The sequence below is a fragment of the Nerophis ophidion genome, linkage group LG04, assembly GCF_033978795.1.
Source record: "Nerophis ophidion isolate RoL-2023_Sa linkage group LG04, RoL_Noph_v1.0, whole genome shotgun sequence".
Lineage (NCBI taxonomy): Eukaryota > Metazoa > Chordata > Actinopteri > Syngnathiformes > Syngnathidae > Nerophis > Nerophis ophidion.
Window position 1 is genome coordinate 86,220,574 of NC_084614.1, and position 20,006 is coordinate 86,240,579.

Here is a 20,006-nt window from a genome sequence, read left to right on the forward strand (position 1 = left end):
TTTGCAAGTATTTGCTTATTTGGAATTGCCTGCAACATGTTTGGAAAAATATGGCACAGGTGGCAAAAAAGACTGAGAAAGTTGAGGAATGCTCATCAAACACTTATTTGAAACATCCCACAAGTGAACAGGCTAATTGGGAACAGGTGGGTTCCATGATTGGGTATAAAATCAGCTTCCATGAAATGTTTGTTCATTCACAAACAAGGATGGGGCGAGGGTCACCACTTCATGAACAAATGTTTAAAAACAACATCTCTCAACGAGCTATTGCAAGGAATTTAGGGATTTCACCATCTGCGTTCCATAATATAATCAAAAGGTTCAGAGAATCTGGGTAAATCCCTGCACGTAAGCAGCAAGGCTGAAAACCAACATTGAATCCCCTTGACCTTCGATCCCTCAGGCGGTACTGCATCAAAAAGTGGCATCAGTGTATAAAGGTTATCACCACATGGGCTCAGGAACACTTCAGAAAACCACTGTCAGTAACTACAGTTGGTTGCTACATCTGTAAATACAAGTTAAAACTGTACTATTCAAAGCGAAAGCCAGTTATCAACAACACCCAGAAATTCAGCCAGCGTCGCTAAACCCGAGCTCATCCAAGATGGACTGATGCAAAGTGTAAAAGAGTTGTGTGGTTTGACGAGTCCACATTTCAAATTGTTTTTTGGAAACTGTGGCCGTTGTGTCCTCCGGATCAAAGAGGAAAAGAACAATGCGGATAGTTCTAGGCGCAAAGTTGAAAAGCCAGCATCTGTGATGCCCAAGGCATGGGTAACTTACACATCTGTGAAGGCACCATTAATGCTGAAAGGTACATACAGGTTTTGGAGCAACATATGTTGTCATCCAAGCAACGTTATCATGGACGCCCCTGCTTATTTCAGCAAGACAATGCCAAGCCACGTGTTACAACAGTGTGGCTTCGTAGTAAAAGAGTGAGGGTACTGGACTGTTCTGCCTGTAGTCCAGACCTGTCTCCCATTGAAAATGTGTGGCACATTATGAAGCCTAAAATACCACAAACGAGATCCCGGACTGTTAAAAAAACTTAAGCTGTAAATCAAGCAAGAATGGGAAATAATTCCACCTGAAAAGTTTAAAAAATCAGTCTCCTCAGTTCCCAAACGTTTACTGAGTGTTGTTAAAAGGAAAGGCCATGTAACACAGTGGTAAAAAATGCCCTTGTGCCAACTTTTTTTGCACTGTGTTGCTGGCATTAATTTCTAAGGTGATGAATATTTGCCCAAAAAAAAAAAAGTTTCTCACTTCGAACATTAAATATCTTGTATTTGCAGTCTATTCAATTGAACATGAGTTGAAAAGGATTTGCAAATCATTGTATTCTGTTTTTATTTTACGAATTACACTACGTGCCAACTTCACTGGTTTGGGGTTTTGGATATTAATTATGAAATGTTGTTCCTAGATTACATCCATGCTAGTAAAAAAAAAAACTGCAATGATGTATTTTACAGACAAAAAGTTACACACTTTATCCCATGCTTGTGCAACAGCAAACATCTGGGCCCCTGTAGAGGGGGTCCAGACTGAGGCCAAGGGGAAAAAAACTCATAGCCATAGCACACATAAACATGTGTGTAAGAAAGAATCGTCAAAGAACACAAAGAACATTAAAGTCTTTAAAAGATGAGAGCTGATGCAACCAGACGCAAAAGTAAAACAACAACAAAAAACAAACATATACACTCTGTGGTGTTCCACGCCAACGTCTGCTGTGGTGGGGGGAGTATGGCCGGAGACAGGAGCAGACCCAACAAAGCAACCAAGAGAGCCAAGTCCGCATGGATGAGCGAGGATAGATAGAAGGATAGTACTTTATTGATTCCTTCAGTAGAGTTCCTTCAGGAAAATAAAAAATTCCAGCAGCAGTGTACAGAACTGAGATCAAATTTAAAAAGTAAATCATAAATAAGAAGGGCATGTGTTATTGTTTTGCATCCCCTGTCATCCTCGTACAGGGGTGTCCAAACTGCGACCCGGGGGTAATTTTTTAACGGCCCTAAGCACATTCTAAAAATACGATTAAAAAAATAAAAAAACTAAAAAGTGCTATAAAAGAGCAAACAGGTGAAATGTGACAAGAAAATGTTGCAATGTTTACTCTAATAACACAAAGCTGCCATCTAGGCTGTTGTTTACTAAAAACATAATAATAAATCAAAATCAGCGTCATTATGGATTATTGACCTATTCAAGGCTCCAACGACGTCACATTAAATATTCCACTTTGAGATGTTATTTGGGGGAAAATGTTGCATATTTTGTGTTTGCCATATTAAAAAAAAATGGTTTTTCTTCTATAAAGCAGGGCCTATAAAAGAAAAAACATAAACACCAATAATACATATATATATATATATATATATATATATATATATATATATATATGTATATATATATATATAAACAAACAAAACCAGGAAGTGCAAAACGTGACTAAATGTCCAAAAACTAAACATTGCATGACCAAAACATAACTTACAGGCGTGACAGATACTTCGGCATGGAATTTAAAATTGCAATTTAGTAAACTAAAAAGGCCGTATTGGCATGTGTTGCAATGTTAATATTTCATCATTGATATATAAACTATCAGACCGCGTGGTCGCTAGTAGTAGGTTTCAGTAGGCCTTTAACACACACAAAAGCACCAATAATCAGTACCTTTGAGTACTGGTATTGATTGCCTGGTACCGGGAGTAAGATAGATGGACATTTTGGTGACGATATACGGTTTGGGTTCAGATGTTAACAGCACCCATCCGTAGTTGTAAATACAATTCTGCAAACTAACTGCAGAGGTCTTGAAAAAGAGGTCAACTTTGAAAAAAACGCTGACTCGCCGACCCAATTAAGGCCCGCGCGGGCGCTCCCACGTGGTCCTTGTAACGAGGGCCTGCTGGAACACGCAGCTCCAGCCGGGGATCATTCCACTAATGCGCCTCCTCGTGTTGACGGCTTCAGCGCCACAAATCACCCGCCCGTTATCAGCGTGGTGCCAACGGTTAATCTCCCCGTCTGCGGCGGCCAACTACCGCGGGGTGACTCGACTTTTATTGTCGGGGAAGCGAAGAGCGTCGCGTTCTCCGGCTTCATTGCTGAGTCTGAACGGTGCAGGTTCGGCGGTGCTGACGGCGCTTTTTTTTTTTTAAAGCTTCCCTGAAGTCATCCACCCGGCTGGCAACAACTCGCCGGCGATAACATTGCTGGCCGACAGCGAGGTGGGGGGAGGGTTGGCACCTCCATTAAAAAACAAAAACAAAAAACACACGCACGCACACAATAGAAAGCCACGGCAGAGCGTTAAAATGATATCAAAACATATCGCGATGGACATATAATATCAATAAAGCATGCATTCGATAAAACATTCTATAAAGTATTTGGCCAGCCATCAAAATGATGAGAATCAGGTGTCCTAATCACTTGGCCCGGTGTATCAAATCAAGCACTTAGGCATGGAGACTGTTTCTACAAACATTTGTGAAAGAATGGGCCGCTTTCAGTGATTTCCAGCGTGAAACTGTCATAGGACGCCACCTGTGCAACAAATCCAGTCGTGAAATTTCCTCGCTCCTAAATATTCCAAAGTCGACTTTATTACAAGAAAAGTGAAGGGTTTGGGAACAACAGCAACTCAGCCACGTAAACTGACAAGAGACGTCAGCGGACGCTGAAGCGCATAGTGCAAAGACTTTATGCACAGTCAGTTGCTACAGAGCTCCAAACCTTTCAATTAGCCCAAGTACAGTACGCAGAGAGCTTCATGGAATGGGTTTCCATGGCCAGGCAGCTGCATCTAAGCCATAAATCACCAAGGCCAATGCAAAGCATTGGATGCAGTGGTGTATAGCATGTCGCCACTGGACTCTAGAGCAGTGGAGACTCCTTCTCTGGACTGATCCATCCATCTATCCATTTTCTGCCACCAATTCCCTTTTTGGGGTCGCTGGCGCCTATCTCAGCTACAATCGGGTGGAAGGCGGTGTACACCCTGGACAAGTCGCCACCTCATCGCAGTCTCCGGACTGATGAATCATGCTTTCCCATCTGGCAGTCTCACGGACCAGTCTGGGTTTGGAGGTTGCCAGGAGAACGCTACATTTCAGACTGCATTGGGCCGTATGTGAAATTTGGTGGAGGAGGAACTAAGGTGTGGGGTTGTTTTTCAGGAGTTGGCCCCTTTGTTACAGTGAAATGAACGTTGACTGCTCCAGGATAGCAAAACATTTTGGACAATTCCATGGGATGGCACTTCAAGTTCATATGTGAGTAAAGGCAGGTGGCCAAATACTTTTGGCAATATAGTATATATATATATATATATATATATATATATATATATATATATATATATATATATATATATATATATATATATATATATACACACACAGTCAAGAAAATAAGTGTTTGAACACCCTGCTATTTTGCAAGTTCTCCCACTTAGAAGTCACGGAGGGGTCTTAAATTTTCACAGTAGGTACATATCCACTGTATGAGAGAGAACCTAAAACGAAAAATCCAGAAATCACAATCTATGAATTTTTAACAATTTATATGTTTGATACAGCTGAAAATAAGTATTTGAACACCGGTCTATCAGCTAGAATTCTGACCCTCAAAGACCTGTTAGTCCGCCTTTAAAAGTCCTCCTCCACTCCACTGTATGATCCTGAATCAGGTGCACCTGTGTGAGGTCGTTAGCTGCATAAAGACACCTGTCCACCCCATACAATCAGTAAGACCCAAACATTCAGCATGGCTAAGAGCAAAGAGCTGTCCAAAGACACCAGAGACAAAATGGTACAACTCCACAAGGATGGAAAGGGCTCTGGAGAAATTGCCAAACAGTTTGGTGAAAAAAGGTCCACTGTTGGAGCAATCATTAGAAAATGGAAGAAACTAAACATGACGGTCAATCTCGATCGGAGTGGAACCCCTTGCAAGATATCACCTCGTGGGGTCTCAATGATGCTAAGAAAGGTGAGGAATCAGCCCAGGACTACACGGCAGGACTTGGTCAATGACCTGAAAAGAGCTGGGTCCACTGTTTCCATGGTGACTGTTGGTAATACACTAAGACGTCATGGTTTAAAATCATGCATGGCACGGAAGGTTCCCCTGCTTAAACCAGCACATGTTAAGGCCCGTCTTAAGTTTGCCAAAGACCATTTTGGATGATCCAGAGGAGTCATGGGAGAAAGTTTTGTGGACAGATGAGACCAAAATTGACCTTTTTGCTCATAATTCCACTATGCGTGTTTGGAGGAAGAAGAATGATGCGTACCATCCCAAGAACACCATCTCTACTGTGAAGCATGGGGGTGGTAGCATCATGCTTTGGGGGTGTTTTTCTGCTCATGGGACAGGATGACTGTACTGTATTAAGGAGCGGATGACTGCAGCCATGTATTGTGAGATTTTGGCCCAAAACCTCCTTCACTCAGTCAGATCATTGAAGATGAGTCGTGGCTGGATCTTCCAACATAACAAGGACCCAAAGTACACAGCCAGGAAAACCAAAAAAGTGGCTTCGTAAGAACCATATCAAGGTTCTGGAGTGGGCTAGCCAGTCTCCATACCTAAATCTAATTGAAAATCTTTGGAGGGAGCTGAAAGTCTGTGTTACTCAGCGACAGCCCAGAAACCTGACTAATCTAGAGAAGATCTGTGTGGAGGAGTGGGCCGAAATCCCTCCTGCAGTCTGTACAGACCTGGTGAAGAACTGCAGGAAACGTTTGTCCTCTGTAATTGCAAACAAAGGCTACTCTACCAAATATTAAAGTTGGTGTTCAAATACTTATTTTCAGCTTTATCACACAAATAAATTGTTAAAAAATCATTGATTGTGATTTCTGGATTTTTCTTTTTAGGTTCTCTCTCATACAGTGGACATGCACCTATTATGAACATTTCAGACCCCTCCATGATTTCTAAGTGGGAGAACTTGCAAAATAGCAGGGTGTTCAAATACTTATTTTCTTCACTGTATATATATATATATATATATATATATATATATATATATATATATATATATATATATATGCATGGGAGTTTGGCCAACCAGTCTACATGTGCTTTGTGGACTTGGAGAAGGCATTCGACCGTGTCCCTCGGGAAGTCCTGTGGGGAGTGCTCAGAGAGTACGGGGTATCGGACTGTCTTATTGTGGTGGTCCGCTCCCTGTATGATCAGTGCCAGAGTTTGGTCTGCATTCCCGGCAGTAAGTCGAACACATTCCCAGTGTGAGTTGGACTCCGCCAAGGCTGTCCTTTGTCACCGATTCTGTTCTTAACTTTTAAGGACAGAATTTCTAGGCGCAGTCAAGGCGTTGTGGGGTTCCGGTTTGGTGACCGCAGGATTAGGTCTCTGCTTTTTGGAGATGATGTGGTCCTGATGGCTTCATCTGACCGGGATCTTCAGCTATCACTGGATCGGTTTGCAGCCGAGTGTCAAGCGACCGGAATGAGAATCAGCACCTCCAAGTCCGAGTCCGTGGTTCTCGCCCGGAAAAGGGTGGAATGCCATCTCCGGGTTGGGGAGGAGACCCTGCCCCAAGTGGAGGAGTTCAAGTACCTAGGAGTCTTGTTCACGAGTGGGGGAAGAGTGGATCGTGGGATCGACAGGCGGATCGGTGCGGCGTCTTCAGTAATGCGGACGTTGTACCGATCCGTTGTGGTGAAGAAGGACCTGAGCCGGAAGGCAAAGCTGCAGTGCAGTGAATTATATTTATATAGCGCTTTTTCTCTAGTGACTCAAAGCGCTTTACATAGTGAAAGCCAATATCTAAGTTCCATTTAAAGCAGTGTGGGTGGCACTGAGAGCAGGTGGGGAAAGTGTCTTGCCCAAGGACACAACAGCAATGACTAGGATGGCGGAAGTGGGGATCAAACCTGGAACTCGCAAGTTGCTGGCACAGCCACTCGACCAACCGAGCTATACCGCCTGTTTGCTAGATAATTCTATGAAATAAATGAACACCTGTTTTTTCCAACATCAATACTGTACACTACTTTTTCCTTGGCTAATTCTACATGTGAGCACTGAGTCAGCACCAAAGTCCTTGAAAAGATTTACTTGATGGCAAAAGCCTGTCACAAATGCTGATTTGGCGCCGAAAATACTCTATAGAACAATATTTTTACACGCCACTGCTTTTTTTTTTTTTTTTAGAATGTAAAATATTTGACAATTATTGATCTTTATGAGCATATTTATAAGCACAGTATTGTTTGTTTTCATAGTCTGGGAGCTTGAAGAACACTATGGTTCTTTTTTGAATGTATAGTTGCCTCTTGGCAGCTGATACTGCAATTTAAATCCTGTGCAAAAAGATGTTGAAGCGCACTGACCTTACATACTTGACACTTTGAAACAGTTTTACAAAAAAGAGTAGCACATAGGTTCGCTATTTAATTCTAATATTGTATTTAAATAAGTATCAAGAATCGTAGAAATGTTGGTATCCCTAGTTCCATTATTATTAGCATTTTAACAATACTTGTGTTAGGACTGGGCGATATATACTAAATATATCGATATACTCAATATATCGTGGGTTTGTCTCTGTGCGATATAGAAAATGACTATATGGTGATATTGCCTTCACCTCACAGGGGGTGATCAAGGGTCATGGGTCAAATGCAGACAATAATTTCGCCACATTTAGTATGTGTGTGACAATCATTGGTACTTTAACTTTTAATATTGGAGTATACCTTCTCACACAGTTGCTTTTAGCTGCGGGCATTACACTGCATGCTCTTCTTCACTCGTTCTTGTCTCCTTCTCACAGAGGGATGGAAAACAAGAGCACCTTCTTACATATGTCACGTGTGCAACAACACACGCAGCAGAGAGGTGGCCACATGCTAACATTAGCTGTGATGCTGATAATCAGGTGCGGGTGGTAATACGAGAGAGAGAATGTGCCAATCCGGCAACAAATGGAGGAAGAACCAACTCCCAAGAAAAACAGCCCGGGGTGCACCGCCTGGCGGTGGTCCGGCTTCAAGCGAGAACACGTCGAACAACCATGCGGCAAAAGCGTTGACACAAAAAGCAGCTCTCAATTTACCGGTCGATCTACGTTCCCATCCTCACCAATGGTCATGATCTTTGGGTCATGACCAAAAGGATAAGATCACGGGTACAAGCGGCCGAAATGAGTTTCTTCCGCCGTGTGGCGGGTCTCTCCCTTAGAGATAGGGTGAGAAGCTCTGCCATCCGGGAGGAACTCAAAGTAAAGCCGCTGCTCCTCCACATCGAGAGGAGTCAGATGAGGTGGTTTGGGCATCTGGTCAGGATGCCACCTGAACGCCTCCCTAGGGAGGTGTTTAGGGCACGTCCAACCGGTAGGAGGCCACGGGGAAGACCCAGAACACGTTGGGAAGACTATGTCTTCCGTCTGGCCTGGGAACGCCTCGGGATCCTCGTCTAGCTCTCGGGAAGAGCTAGACGAAGTGGCTGGGGAGAGGGAAGTCTGGGTTTCCCTGCTTAGGCTGTTGCCCCCGCGACCCGACCTCGGATAAGTGGAAAAAGATGGATATATATATATATATATATATATATATATATATATATATATATATATATATATATATATATATATATATAATTGACGGATGTATCTTAAGTTGATCTGAAGACAATTGTGTTTAAAGTAAACAGTAAAAAAATATATTTTTGAAATTTTATTTCTAATGAGTAGGACACTTTTGGATCCCCAATGATTTTAGTAGGATTTTTTTTGGTGTCATTGCTAAAAAAATAATAATAAATTCAAATCAATGTTTAATTTACTCCATCACCCGAAACATAAAGCTTAGCAAACCAGCCACAATTAAGTGTATTCCCGGGGGCAGAGCACCTGACATTGAAGCTAATCTTAGGGAGCTAACCCTAACCCTAACCCTAGTAAACACGTACGAATGGCTAACCGCACCACTAGTTATGCGAACATAGTTGTACACGTTGGCTCCAATGACGTTAGGATGAGACAATCAGAGATTACAAAGAGAAACATAACCAGGACTTGTAATCTCGCTAGAAAGATGTCCAGACATCGAGTAATTGTCTCTGGCCCCCTGCCTGGGAGAGGCAATGATGAGAGATATAGCAGATTAGTCTCTCTTAACAAGTGGCTGGATAGCTTCTGTAGACAACAGAGATTTACGTTTATTGATAATTGGCCCTCTTTCTGGGGCAAACCTGGCTTGCTGAGGAGAGACGGCCTTCACCCTAACCAGAAAGGCGCTATCCTCTAATCTTGGAACATAGATTTCGCATTGAGCCACATTTGACTAACTGCACTAGTGCAAGCCCGGTCACAGGCAATTACAGAGCCTGCTAGCCTGGGTATGGAGTCAGTTAAGTTAGAACTAGCCAGCGCCAGGCTGGATAAACCCTGTACACATAGCAATTTTCTTAGAACAATACACAACTCACATAATGGTTTTTCTGCTATGACTATGACTACGTCAGAGTTAGACATGCGTTCTACTGAGGTGGCAAATTATGATGCGTTCAGTTTATCGCAGCACCAAGTAGACAATCTGAAAATTCCCCTCATATCAATTCGTAGATATGGTCGTAATTATTTTAAGTGCACTGCGCATAATAAACGCAACATTATTAATATTGCTACTACGGATAATTTTATCAACAACTCTTTAAAACCGCCCACTACCTATAATATTGGGTTTTATAAACATAAGATCATTGTCTCCAAAAACGTTATTAGTTAATGAGGGTCATCCCCCCCCTTGTGGAGGGGGTCCGGTCCGATGACCATGGATGAAATACTGGCTGTCCAGAGTCGAGACCCAGGATGGACCGCTCGTCGGGACCCAGGATGGACCGCTCACCTGTGTATCGGTTGGGGACATCTCTACTCTGCTGATCCGCCTCGCTTGGGATGGTTTCCTGTGGACGGGACTCTCGCTGCTGTCTTGGATCCGCTTTGAACTGAACTCCCGCGGCTGTGTTGGAGCCACTATGGATTGAACTTTCACATTATCATGTTGGACCTGGTCGACATCCATTGCTTTTGGTCCCCTAGAGGGGAGGGGGGAGGGGTTGCCCACATTTGAGGTCCTCTCCAAGGTTTCTCATAGTCATCATTGTCACTGGCGTCCCACTGGGTGTGAGTTTTCCTTGCTCTTATGTGGGTTCTTCCGAAGATGTCGTAGTCGTAGTGGTTTGTACAGTCCTTTGAGACATTTGTGATTTAGGGCTATATAAATAAACATTGATTGATTGATTGATGCGTTGACATTTTTAAGCCTCCAATTATTATATACTCTCAAATATTCCACTTTAAAATTCTATTGGGGGAAACTATTGCATATTTTGTGTTTTTTTCCATAACAAAACAGGGTTTTCTTTGACAAAAAGGGCATACAACTTAAATCTTTGAAAACGTTATATTGACAGATAGACCTAATGTTGATCTACAGATTTAAACCTGGAATAATAATAATACAAAATAATGACACATTTTAAACATTTTTTTGAACAAAATCCTTTGGGGTCCCTGGGATGAAGCCTGAGTGGAGGCCTAAATGTATATTTTTATACATATATTGAATATGTTATATAGCAAAGTAAAAGTTGTGTTTCTTATCTAAGTAAATGTAACTTGTTACTACTCACCTACGTGGATAAGTGTGTTCACCTTTGACAGGTACGACAAAATAAAAATAAAAATAATCACCATCGAGTTCAATGTTTGGCTTTACCGTGTCTACTTTTACTTTCACTTTCTTTGATATTCTGCCAGCAGAAGCGTCTGCCTCACACTTTTCCCCCACGTTCAGCACTTTGGCCACAGCGAGTCCATCTCATGAAGGCTTTCTGCTGACTTTTTTACTCAGGATGAAACTTCCTGATGCAACCCTGGCCGGGAATCGAACCCATGCGAGGCAGATGCGTGTCCCGTTACCCCAGCAGGGACGCCTCACGCTTGGGAGACATAACGGAGGTGAAAGTTAAGACGTGAAATAAAAAGAAGTGAGGATGTCCTGCGGTGTAGCGACTTTATGTCTATCAATCATTATTTGTATTGATGCTTTCTTGAGAGGACTACAATACGATCACTGATCGGATGTTCCAGCCCTGTCATTACTTTTAACTCTCAATCTCACCTTCATTCCTCTTTCTTTCTTTTCTTTCCAAGTTTGGCGGCCAACTTGACACACCTTTATGTTGTCAAGTCACGTGATTTCCCAGAAAAGCCACACAAGCATTTACCTGACGTGGCCACAAGGGGCGCTCTCTAGTGAGTCCAGTAGAAGACTTCTTGTCAGTTGACTGCTGCCACTTTTCTGTGCAGAATAGCGTTTCGTTTTCTCTCCTCACTGTGACGTCACAGAATGCTGACTCCTCATTGGCTCAGGTGGAGTATTATAAAAAGAGCCTCGACAGTTCCTGGTTCATTTTTCCTGTTTGCGAGTCAAGCGAGTGTTCGTCACTTTTGTCTTTCTCTGCGGGATTAAAAGTGGCAAACATCTTTTTGTTTCGCGCTGACATCATGAACTTGTTTTTATTCTTTCTTCTGGTCGTGCAAATGCACAGCGTGACGCCTGGTAAGTCCTTTTTATAAGTTTATTAATATTTTATTCATAAATCCTCTTTGTGCCTTCACTTAGTTGACTTCTGATAGTTTATGTTACTTATTAATTAAATTATTGTTGTATTATTTAAGACCTTTTATTACTTAATCCTGGTTCTTTTTAAACATATTTTATTGTTTTCCCTTTTTACTAGTAAAAATTCAAAATGTTCCAATAAGGTTACAGAAGCAGATAAATCCGTTTAGGCTCTTTATTTATTTTGACTTTAGGTTTTCTTGTTCAAAGACTTATTTTTTCCAAGGCTTGTAAGAACGAACACAAATCTTCAAACACGGAAGTGTCAGAAACTAATCAAGTGTAGTAACATCACCCCGCCACAAGATGTCAGTAAGAGTCGACATCAAATGGGCAGAACAGGTTGTGTTCAACTCTGTTGTACTTTTTATTCAGCCTCCATTGTAGAAAATATATGTTTATTTTCAAAATGTTCAAACCGTCAACAGATGTTAGTAATATTATTAATGTGTTGTATTTGTCATAGAACATGTGAGTCTTGACTGTGATATCTAGCAGTGTTTGATGTTCACTTTAAGACCCGACTGAAGACGGAAGGAGCTAAAATATTCACAGTGCAAGATTGTTGAACATGAAACAAAATAATAAAAAGTCATCCTGTTGTTGTTTTCTTCTTTCAGTGATTCACACGCTGCAGTATTTCCGCACTGCGTCCTCTCAAGTTCCAAACTTCCCAGAGTTTGTGAGTGTTGGTTATGTTGATGGAGTTCAGATTTCTCACTATGACAGCAACAGCAGGAAAGCAGAAGCCAAACAGGACTGGATGAACAAAATCACAGCAGAGGATCCAAAATACTGGCAGAGACAAACAGAGATCAGTGTTGGTAATGAGTTGACTGACAAACACAACCTTGAAGTTCTTAAGAAGCGTTTCAACCAAACTGGAGGTTTGTTTATGTTGAACTTTCTACTACTTAAATGTATTTGATGTACTCTTTTTATACTGTAGTAAACACACATTACTGCACTGATACTTGTCTCTGTCCATCCCATAATAACCTACACTAATACTGTGTGTGTGTGTGTGTGTGTGTGTGTGTGTGTGTGTGTGTGTGTGTGTGTGTGTGTGTGTGTGTGTGTGTGTGTGTGTGTGTGTGTGTGTGTGTGTGTGTGTGTGTGTGTGTGTGTGTGTGTGTGTGTCTCAGGTGTTCACATTCTCCAGTGGATGTCTGGATGTGAATGGAATGATGAGACTGATGAAGTTAAAGGTTGGAATCAGAGAGGTTATGATGGAGAAGATTTCATATCGTTGGACATGAAGACATGGACATTTACTGCAGCAAAACAACAAGCTTTCCCCACCAAACTCAAATGGGACCAGAACAAACATCTACTAGAATACATTAAGTTTTACTTCACTGAGGAATGTCCTTCTTACTTGAAGAAGCATGTGAACAATGGGAAGGAGGTCCTAATGAGAACAGGTAGAAACACAACATGTACTTTCACCTTTTAACTTGTTAGCACTCCCCCTATAGGAACATTACTGACATTACACCCTGTCTCTTTATACTCTTCTCTCTTTCTCTCACCTTCTCTCCATCTTTACCTTCGTTCTCACCTTCTCTCCATCTTTACCTCATTCTCACCTTCTCTCCATATTTACCTCCATCCTCACTTTCTCTCCATCTTTACCTCCATCTACACCTTCCCTCCATCTTTACCTCTGTCCACTCTTTCTCTCCATCTACACTTTCTCTCCATCTTTATCTCATTCTCTCCTTCTCTCCATCTTTACCTCATTCTCTCCATCTTTACCTCATCCACACCTTCTCTCCATATTTACCTCCGTTCTCTCCTTTTCCCTCCATCTTTACCTCCATCCTCACGTTCTCTCCATCTTTACCACTGTCCACTCTTACTTTCCATCTTTACGTCCATCTACACCTTCTCTCCATCTTTATCTCATTCTCTCCATCTTTACCTCATTCTCTCCTTCTCTCCATCTTTATCTCCATCCACACCTCATCTCCATATTTACCTCCGTTCTCTCCTTTTCCCTCCATCTCTACCTCCATTCTCTCCATCTTTACCTCTGTTCTCCCCTTCTCTCCATCTTTACTTTCATCCACACCTTCTCTCCATCTTTACCCTCATCTAAACCTCTCTATTTGTACCTCCATTCTGTCTATCTTTACTTTCATCCTCATCTTCTCTCCATCCTTACCTCCATTGACACCTTCTTTCCATCTTTACCTCCATCCACACCCTCACTCCATCTTTACCTCTTCTCCATCTTTACCTCCATCCACACGTTCTCTCCATATTTACCTCCATTCTCACTTTTTCTCCATCTTTACCTCCGTTATTACATTCTCTCCATCTTTACTTTAATCCACACCTTCTCTCCATCTTTGCCTCCATCCACACCTTTTCTCCATATTCTCTCCATCTACACCTTCTCCTCATCTTTACCTCCATCCCCACCTTCTCTTCATCCACACCTTCTCTCCATCTTTCCTCTGTCCACACCTTCTTTCCATCCACACCTTCTCTCCATTTTTACCTCCGTCCACACCTTCTTTCCATATTTACCTCCATCCACACATTCTCTCCATCTTAACCTGCTTTCTCACCTTCTCTCCATCTTTACATCATTCTCTCCTTCTCTCCAAGTTTACCTTATTCTCTCCTTCCCTCCATCCTCTCCTTCTATCCAACTTTACCTCCATTCTCACCTTCTCTTCATCTTTACCTGCGTTCTCCCTTTCTCTCCATCTTTACCTCCATCCACACGTTCTCTCCATCTTTACCTCCATCCACACGTTCTCTCCATCTTTACCTCTGTTCTCGCCTTCTCTCCACCTTTACCTCTGTTCTCGCCTTCTCTCCATCTTTACCTCTGTTCTCATTTTCTGTCCATCTTTACCTCCATCCACTCTCTCACTCCATTTTAACCTCCGTCCACAAGTTCTCTCCATATATACCTCCGTTATTACCTTCTCTCCATCTTTACCTCATTCTCTCCATCTTTACTTCCATTCTCACCTTCTCTCCATCTTTACCTCCATCCACTCTCTCCCTCCATCTTTACCTCTGTTCACACCTTCTCTCCATCTTTACCTCCGTTCACACCTTTTGTCCATCTTTACCTCCGTTCTCACCTTCTCTCCAGCTTTACCTCAATCTAGACTTTCTTTCCATCTTTACCTCCATTATTACCTTTTCTTCCATATTTACTTTAATCTACACTTTCTGTCCATTTTTGCCTCCATCCACACCTTCTCTCCATCTTTACTTCCATCCACACTTTCTCTCCATCTTTACTTCCATCCACACTTTCTCTCCATTTTTACCTCCATCCACACCTTCTCTCCATCTTTACCTCCGTCCACACCTTCTTTCCATCCACACCTTCTCTCCATTTTTACCTCCATCCACACCTTCTCTCCATCTTTACCTCCGTCCACACCTTCTTTCCATCCACACCTTCTCTCGATCTTTACCTCCATCCCCACCTTCTCTCCATTTTTACCTCCATCCACACCTTCTTTCCATCCACACCTTCTCTCCATCTTTACCTCCATCCCCACCTTCTCTCCATCCACACCTTCTCCCCACGTTGTCCTGTGTTCACACGTGACATCACTTCCTGTGCAGAGCTTCCAGAGGTGTTCCTGCTCCAGAAGACGCCGTCCTCTCCGGTCAGCTGCATGGCGACAGGTTTCTACCCCGACGGTGCCGACCTGTTTTGGAGGAAAGACGGCGAGCAGATCTTCGAGGACGTGGAGCACGGAGAGATACTCCCCAACCACGACGGAACCTTCCAGATGTCGGTGGCGCTGAAAGTGGAGGTGACGGCCGACGTGGAGGGCAAGTACGAATGTGTGTTTCAGCTGTCAGGCGTCAAGGAGGACTTGGTCACCAAGCTGGAGAGAAGAAGCATCCTGAGCAACGCAAGCCATGAAGGTGAGAAAGACACATTTAGTTGGAGATGTTTCCCATCACAAGTCCACCTGTCACCATTATTGATCCATGTCACCATGACAACGCTTGACGTCTGCATGCAAAGTAGTCATGAAGGTTTCCTCTTCATGCTTTGTCACTCCACTTGTGCTTTTTTGCTCTCCACAGACAACTTGAGCGTCGCCCTCGCTGCCACGGCGGCGGTCCTCGCTGTGGCGGCCATCATCATCATCATCATCATCATGGTCATGGTCAGGCGTCACAGAAACAGACAAGGTGAGGGACGCCAATGTCCTCTGTCTTCTTCTTCTCGGTGCACTCGGTCCAGGCCGTGAGTTGATGCTTTCATCCGGGCTGCAAAGGTGCGGCCATCTTTTAGTTGCCTTCCAGCCAAACACTCAAAGATCCACAGAGACAGAGCGCACACTCTCACGTAGAAACACGGCGTGACGTGAGGGGAAAAGTCCACTTCACCTTGTTTCTCTTTCATTTCAGCCCAGTACGATCCAGCTGGTAAGTAAAACATCTTTTCTTTGAGCCGCAAGAAACAAAGCCGTGGTGAAGCGTCACTCACATGGAGGTCTGATGTGGACCTTTGTTACAAGTTTAGCCGGAAAAGCCCAACTGGAGCTGACTCCTTCACAATAAAAGTCCCTCCTGTGAGCACACGCAATACAAAGTCTGGCATATCTCACTTTTGACAGGAGTCCTCATGATGAGGATCAGCCAAATGAGACATCAAGTGTGCTGACTCGTCATGTTTCCAAGTCACACCTCAAAGATCTGATGTGAGTGACGAGGCACCTTCTGGATGTTCTTCCTTCACCGTTTGCGTTTGTCCCGCAGCTCGCCACGGCGGCGTGGAGCTCGACGAGAACGTGCAGGCGGCTGAAGGCTGAGTAAGCTCACATGGACTGTCTGCACCTCCAAATGTTCTTGTGTGAAGATGATGTTCAACTTGGATTCACCTGCTTCTGTCGGGAATGTGCTGAGTGGTCTTCTTCCTCCAGGATGCTTTGTGCACTGGAACACAGGGAGATGTCTCCATCGCTGAGGGACGTCATCACACTCGGAGATGAGATGGAGATGTGCTTTGTTCTTCGTCCGACTGCTCCTCACGCTATTCCATGTATTCTTCTTTGGCCGTTAAAAGACTTTCAAGATCAAACGTTGGTGGCTGTAAAATCGCACGTTTCATGGCCTTGACGTCATGACGAGGATTTCTTCTTTTCTTTCAATGGCCGCTGCTTATGATCAATATCACATTGTGTCACATCTCTGTCAATAAATCCGTTTTTTCTCCACTCGCCTCGCACTGCTTTCTTGGGGACCAGGAAGAGTCTCAGTCATAAAAATGGTAGAAGTAGTTCATTTTTATTTATGTTTTTACTTTTTCATTCAACACTTAAATCCCTTGATCAATTTCAGGTTTATCCGTCCTTATCAGTCTTTTTTTTTCATAATTTACGCCATTTTTGTCAAAACCTTGTTTTGTTATGGCAAAACCACAAAATAATATTTTTTACTCAACTTAATTGCAATCTTAAATATGTCAATAATTCATAACATCATCGATTTTAATTCATAATTTTTTTTTGAGCAATGACAATTAAAACTTGTCCCACTGAAATTATTAGGATCCAAACGGGCCCCACTCATAAAAATAAGTCAAACATTTATTTTTACTTTCAACACTTAAGTCCCTCGATAAACTTCAGATCCATCCCTTGTTTCTGTGACGACCTGTCACGTCAGGTGTCACGCGGTCTGTTTGCGTTTGTGTTTATCTCCTAGTCAGCGCTCTTATTTTGGTCCCACTTCCTGTTTGTCTCCCTGAGCCCTTTTCCCTCCTCACCTGTCGCTGATTGGCAGCCTGGCCACACCTGGTCAGGGGTGAGGGTGATGGGTCAAATGCAGAGGAAAATCTCACCACACCTAGTGTGTGTGTGACAATCATTGGTACTTTTACTTTAATCAACTGGCTTCTATTTATGCCTGCCTCGCCCTCCAGTCAGGGCTCAAGGATTGTTTTGTGAAACGTTACTTTGGTTTTTCTGTATGCTGCTTATGCTTCTGTGCACTTCCCTGCTGCACCTCCTTGTGCTCCCTGTGGGAATTAAAAGACTCTCACCCGCACGTCGTCCTCCTGTCTCCTGCATCTTGGGGTCACAACTAGAGCAGCCATGCAAGTACGTGACAGCTTCTTCATTTCTGTTTTTTTTTTTTTTGCCCTATTAGTCAAACCCCCTTTTTTTTTGTACGATAAACACAAAATATCCTATAAAAATACTCTTTAGTCAAATTTTGTATGTGACGTAATTGGAGCCATGACTAGTTTAAATAATTTGTAACAACATTGAGTTTGATTCATTATTATTTTTGAGCAATGACAGCTTTAAAGAGAAAACAACCTGCATGGCAGCTTTATTAGACTCAACAATGCAACTTTTCTTTGTTGCATTTAACATGTTTTCACCTCTTTTATTCCACTATTTAGGTTTTTTTTATACACTATCTGTAGAATGTGTCGTGTATGAGCTTATATGGGACATAATGTATAATATTTCTAATTGCCTTTTTCTTTTTCATGCCTTTTTAACCTGAGTCTTTCAAGCAAAATCGTTCCAAAAATCAGCAAACCCGCCTTTCTTCTTCCCCCGTCAAAAGTAGGTGAATCCACAAATATAAATAACTACAGACCGATTTCCAAATTGGGTTAATGTTGAATGTCCAATCCAAGATGGCCGACAGGACTGTCTTTTGTTTGTCTGCTTGTCAAAGTGGTCTGAATTTCTATGTGTTTTAGTCTCTTTTTTTAGCCGATTTAAGTAAATTGCACTAGTTTTAAGCGTAACAATTGATGAATGAAGGCTTACTTCCAAAAAGTGGTATTTCTGACTGCTTTTGTTGGATTTGGAAATCTGGAGGCCTCTGACCTGCAGAAGCCGGGGGATGTTTTGCTAGCTGAAATTTTGGCCTTCCATCTGCCACAGTCTGGATCTATACTAGTCTCAGCTTGGCCTTCCACTACCTACAGTCTGAGTCGACTGGCTTCATCTTGGCCTTCCGTCTTCCACGGCCTGGATCCATCTTAGCCTCAGACTGACTAAAGCTGGGCCTCTGCTAGCCTTAGCTTGGTCTTCCAACTCTTGTAGCTTGGACATCTGAACTTTGATTATTGGACCTGGGTAGGTAGTAAAACAATTTAACAATGACTTTGACAAAAGCTCTCTATTTAATATTAATGCTTTTTCCTGGACTTGTTTTCTGCAATTGTAGTGGGGTACCTGACCAGGTGCTCCACCAACCTTTAACTCTACCAAACGCAATAACAATCACCTGGTCCTTTGAAACTACAGCATTTACACAAAGGTTATTGATATCCACATGTGGGTCAGTGCTAAATAATTCTAACCAGCTTCAGTTATGGTGTATTTCTGTGCTAAACAGATGGTTTTCTCCTGATATTACTCATTTTGATATTGTGAAGCCAAATAATGTTGTCATGAGGTCACCTTGCCATATGAAACGGAAAATCTTTATATTGTTCTTACTTCTGCTATCAGGCAATGTGCAACCAAATCCAGGCCCAGCTTTATACAACATCAGTACTCCTGATGAACTTAGAGCTAGCCCATAGCAAAGCAAAATTGAAGATGAGATCTCATATGTCTTATATATATCTCCTAGACATAAAAGAGCACTAATCGAGACCAAAGTAGATTTCTCATTCTTCTCAAATGTAGCTCCTGAGAAATAAGGCTCGCAGTGAGCACTGTGAGAGATCTCAAAGTTGTCTAACAGTTATCTCTTTTTCCGATTTCAACAAAGACCAAAATGAGAGATGAATGAGCTGGACTCCAATATGTCTCAATAATGACTCAGTGAGAGATACACATGGTTTTGTTTCTCACTACTCACTGTTTGAGTTCTAAGATGTCTCTTTGCTATTTCGGCAAAAAGACAATCAATGAGTATTGGTTTCAATATGTCTCAATGATGTCTGAGTGAGAGATATACTTGGTTTTGTCTCTCACCGCTCACTATTTGAGTTGTAATATACCCGTTTTCTGGCTTAGAAAAAATTATTTCAAAAATGCATTTTAATTGACACAGTTTGATTATACCTCAATCATACTCCAGTTTATCTCACGCCAACATTTGGAGAAAATAATTAATTCAGGCAATATGGATATACGGTCTGTAATCTAAATGGTTTATTTAAATAATTTTCTACTTAATTTGTTGATTTCTTATCCACACGCAATGTACAGTAACTCAGTGACTACAATTGTGAGATTTAAAACTGAACCCAAACAATACTGATATGATCACAAGACACTTTTTAAGAGCTTTTAACATTTGTGAACTTTCTAGAGCAGTGGTTCTCAAACTCTTTTAACAAGGTACCATTTC

At 42.3% G+C, this 20,006-nt stretch overlaps 1 protein-coding gene across 2 annotated transcripts in view; it reads left to right on the top strand.

The window, feature by feature from the left end:
• Positions 1-11,318: 11,318 nt before the first annotated feature.
• LOC133552125 (class I histocompatibility antigen, F10 alpha chain-like) overlaps positions 11,319-20,006 on the top strand; it is an 89,918-nt gene continuing 81,230 nt past the window's right edge. Inside the window, exons 1-5 of one of the 2 annotated variants that reach the window (XM_061899488.1) lie at positions 11,319-11,621; positions 12,305-12,571; positions 12,830-13,108; positions 15,285-15,593; positions 15,759-16,894. In XM_061899488.1, the coding sequence (XP_061755472.1) occupies positions 11,567-11,621; positions 12,305-12,571; positions 12,830-13,108; positions 15,285-15,593; positions 15,759-15,925 (1,077 nt within the window). In that variant the 5' untranslated portion in view covers positions 11,319-11,566 and the 3' untranslated portion in view covers positions 15,926-16,894. Of the gene's footprint in view, positions 11,622-12,304; positions 12,572-12,829; positions 13,109-15,284; positions 15,594-15,758; positions 16,895-20,006 lie in introns of those variants that run through there. The other variant, XM_061899487.1, reaches the window with a different exon arrangement.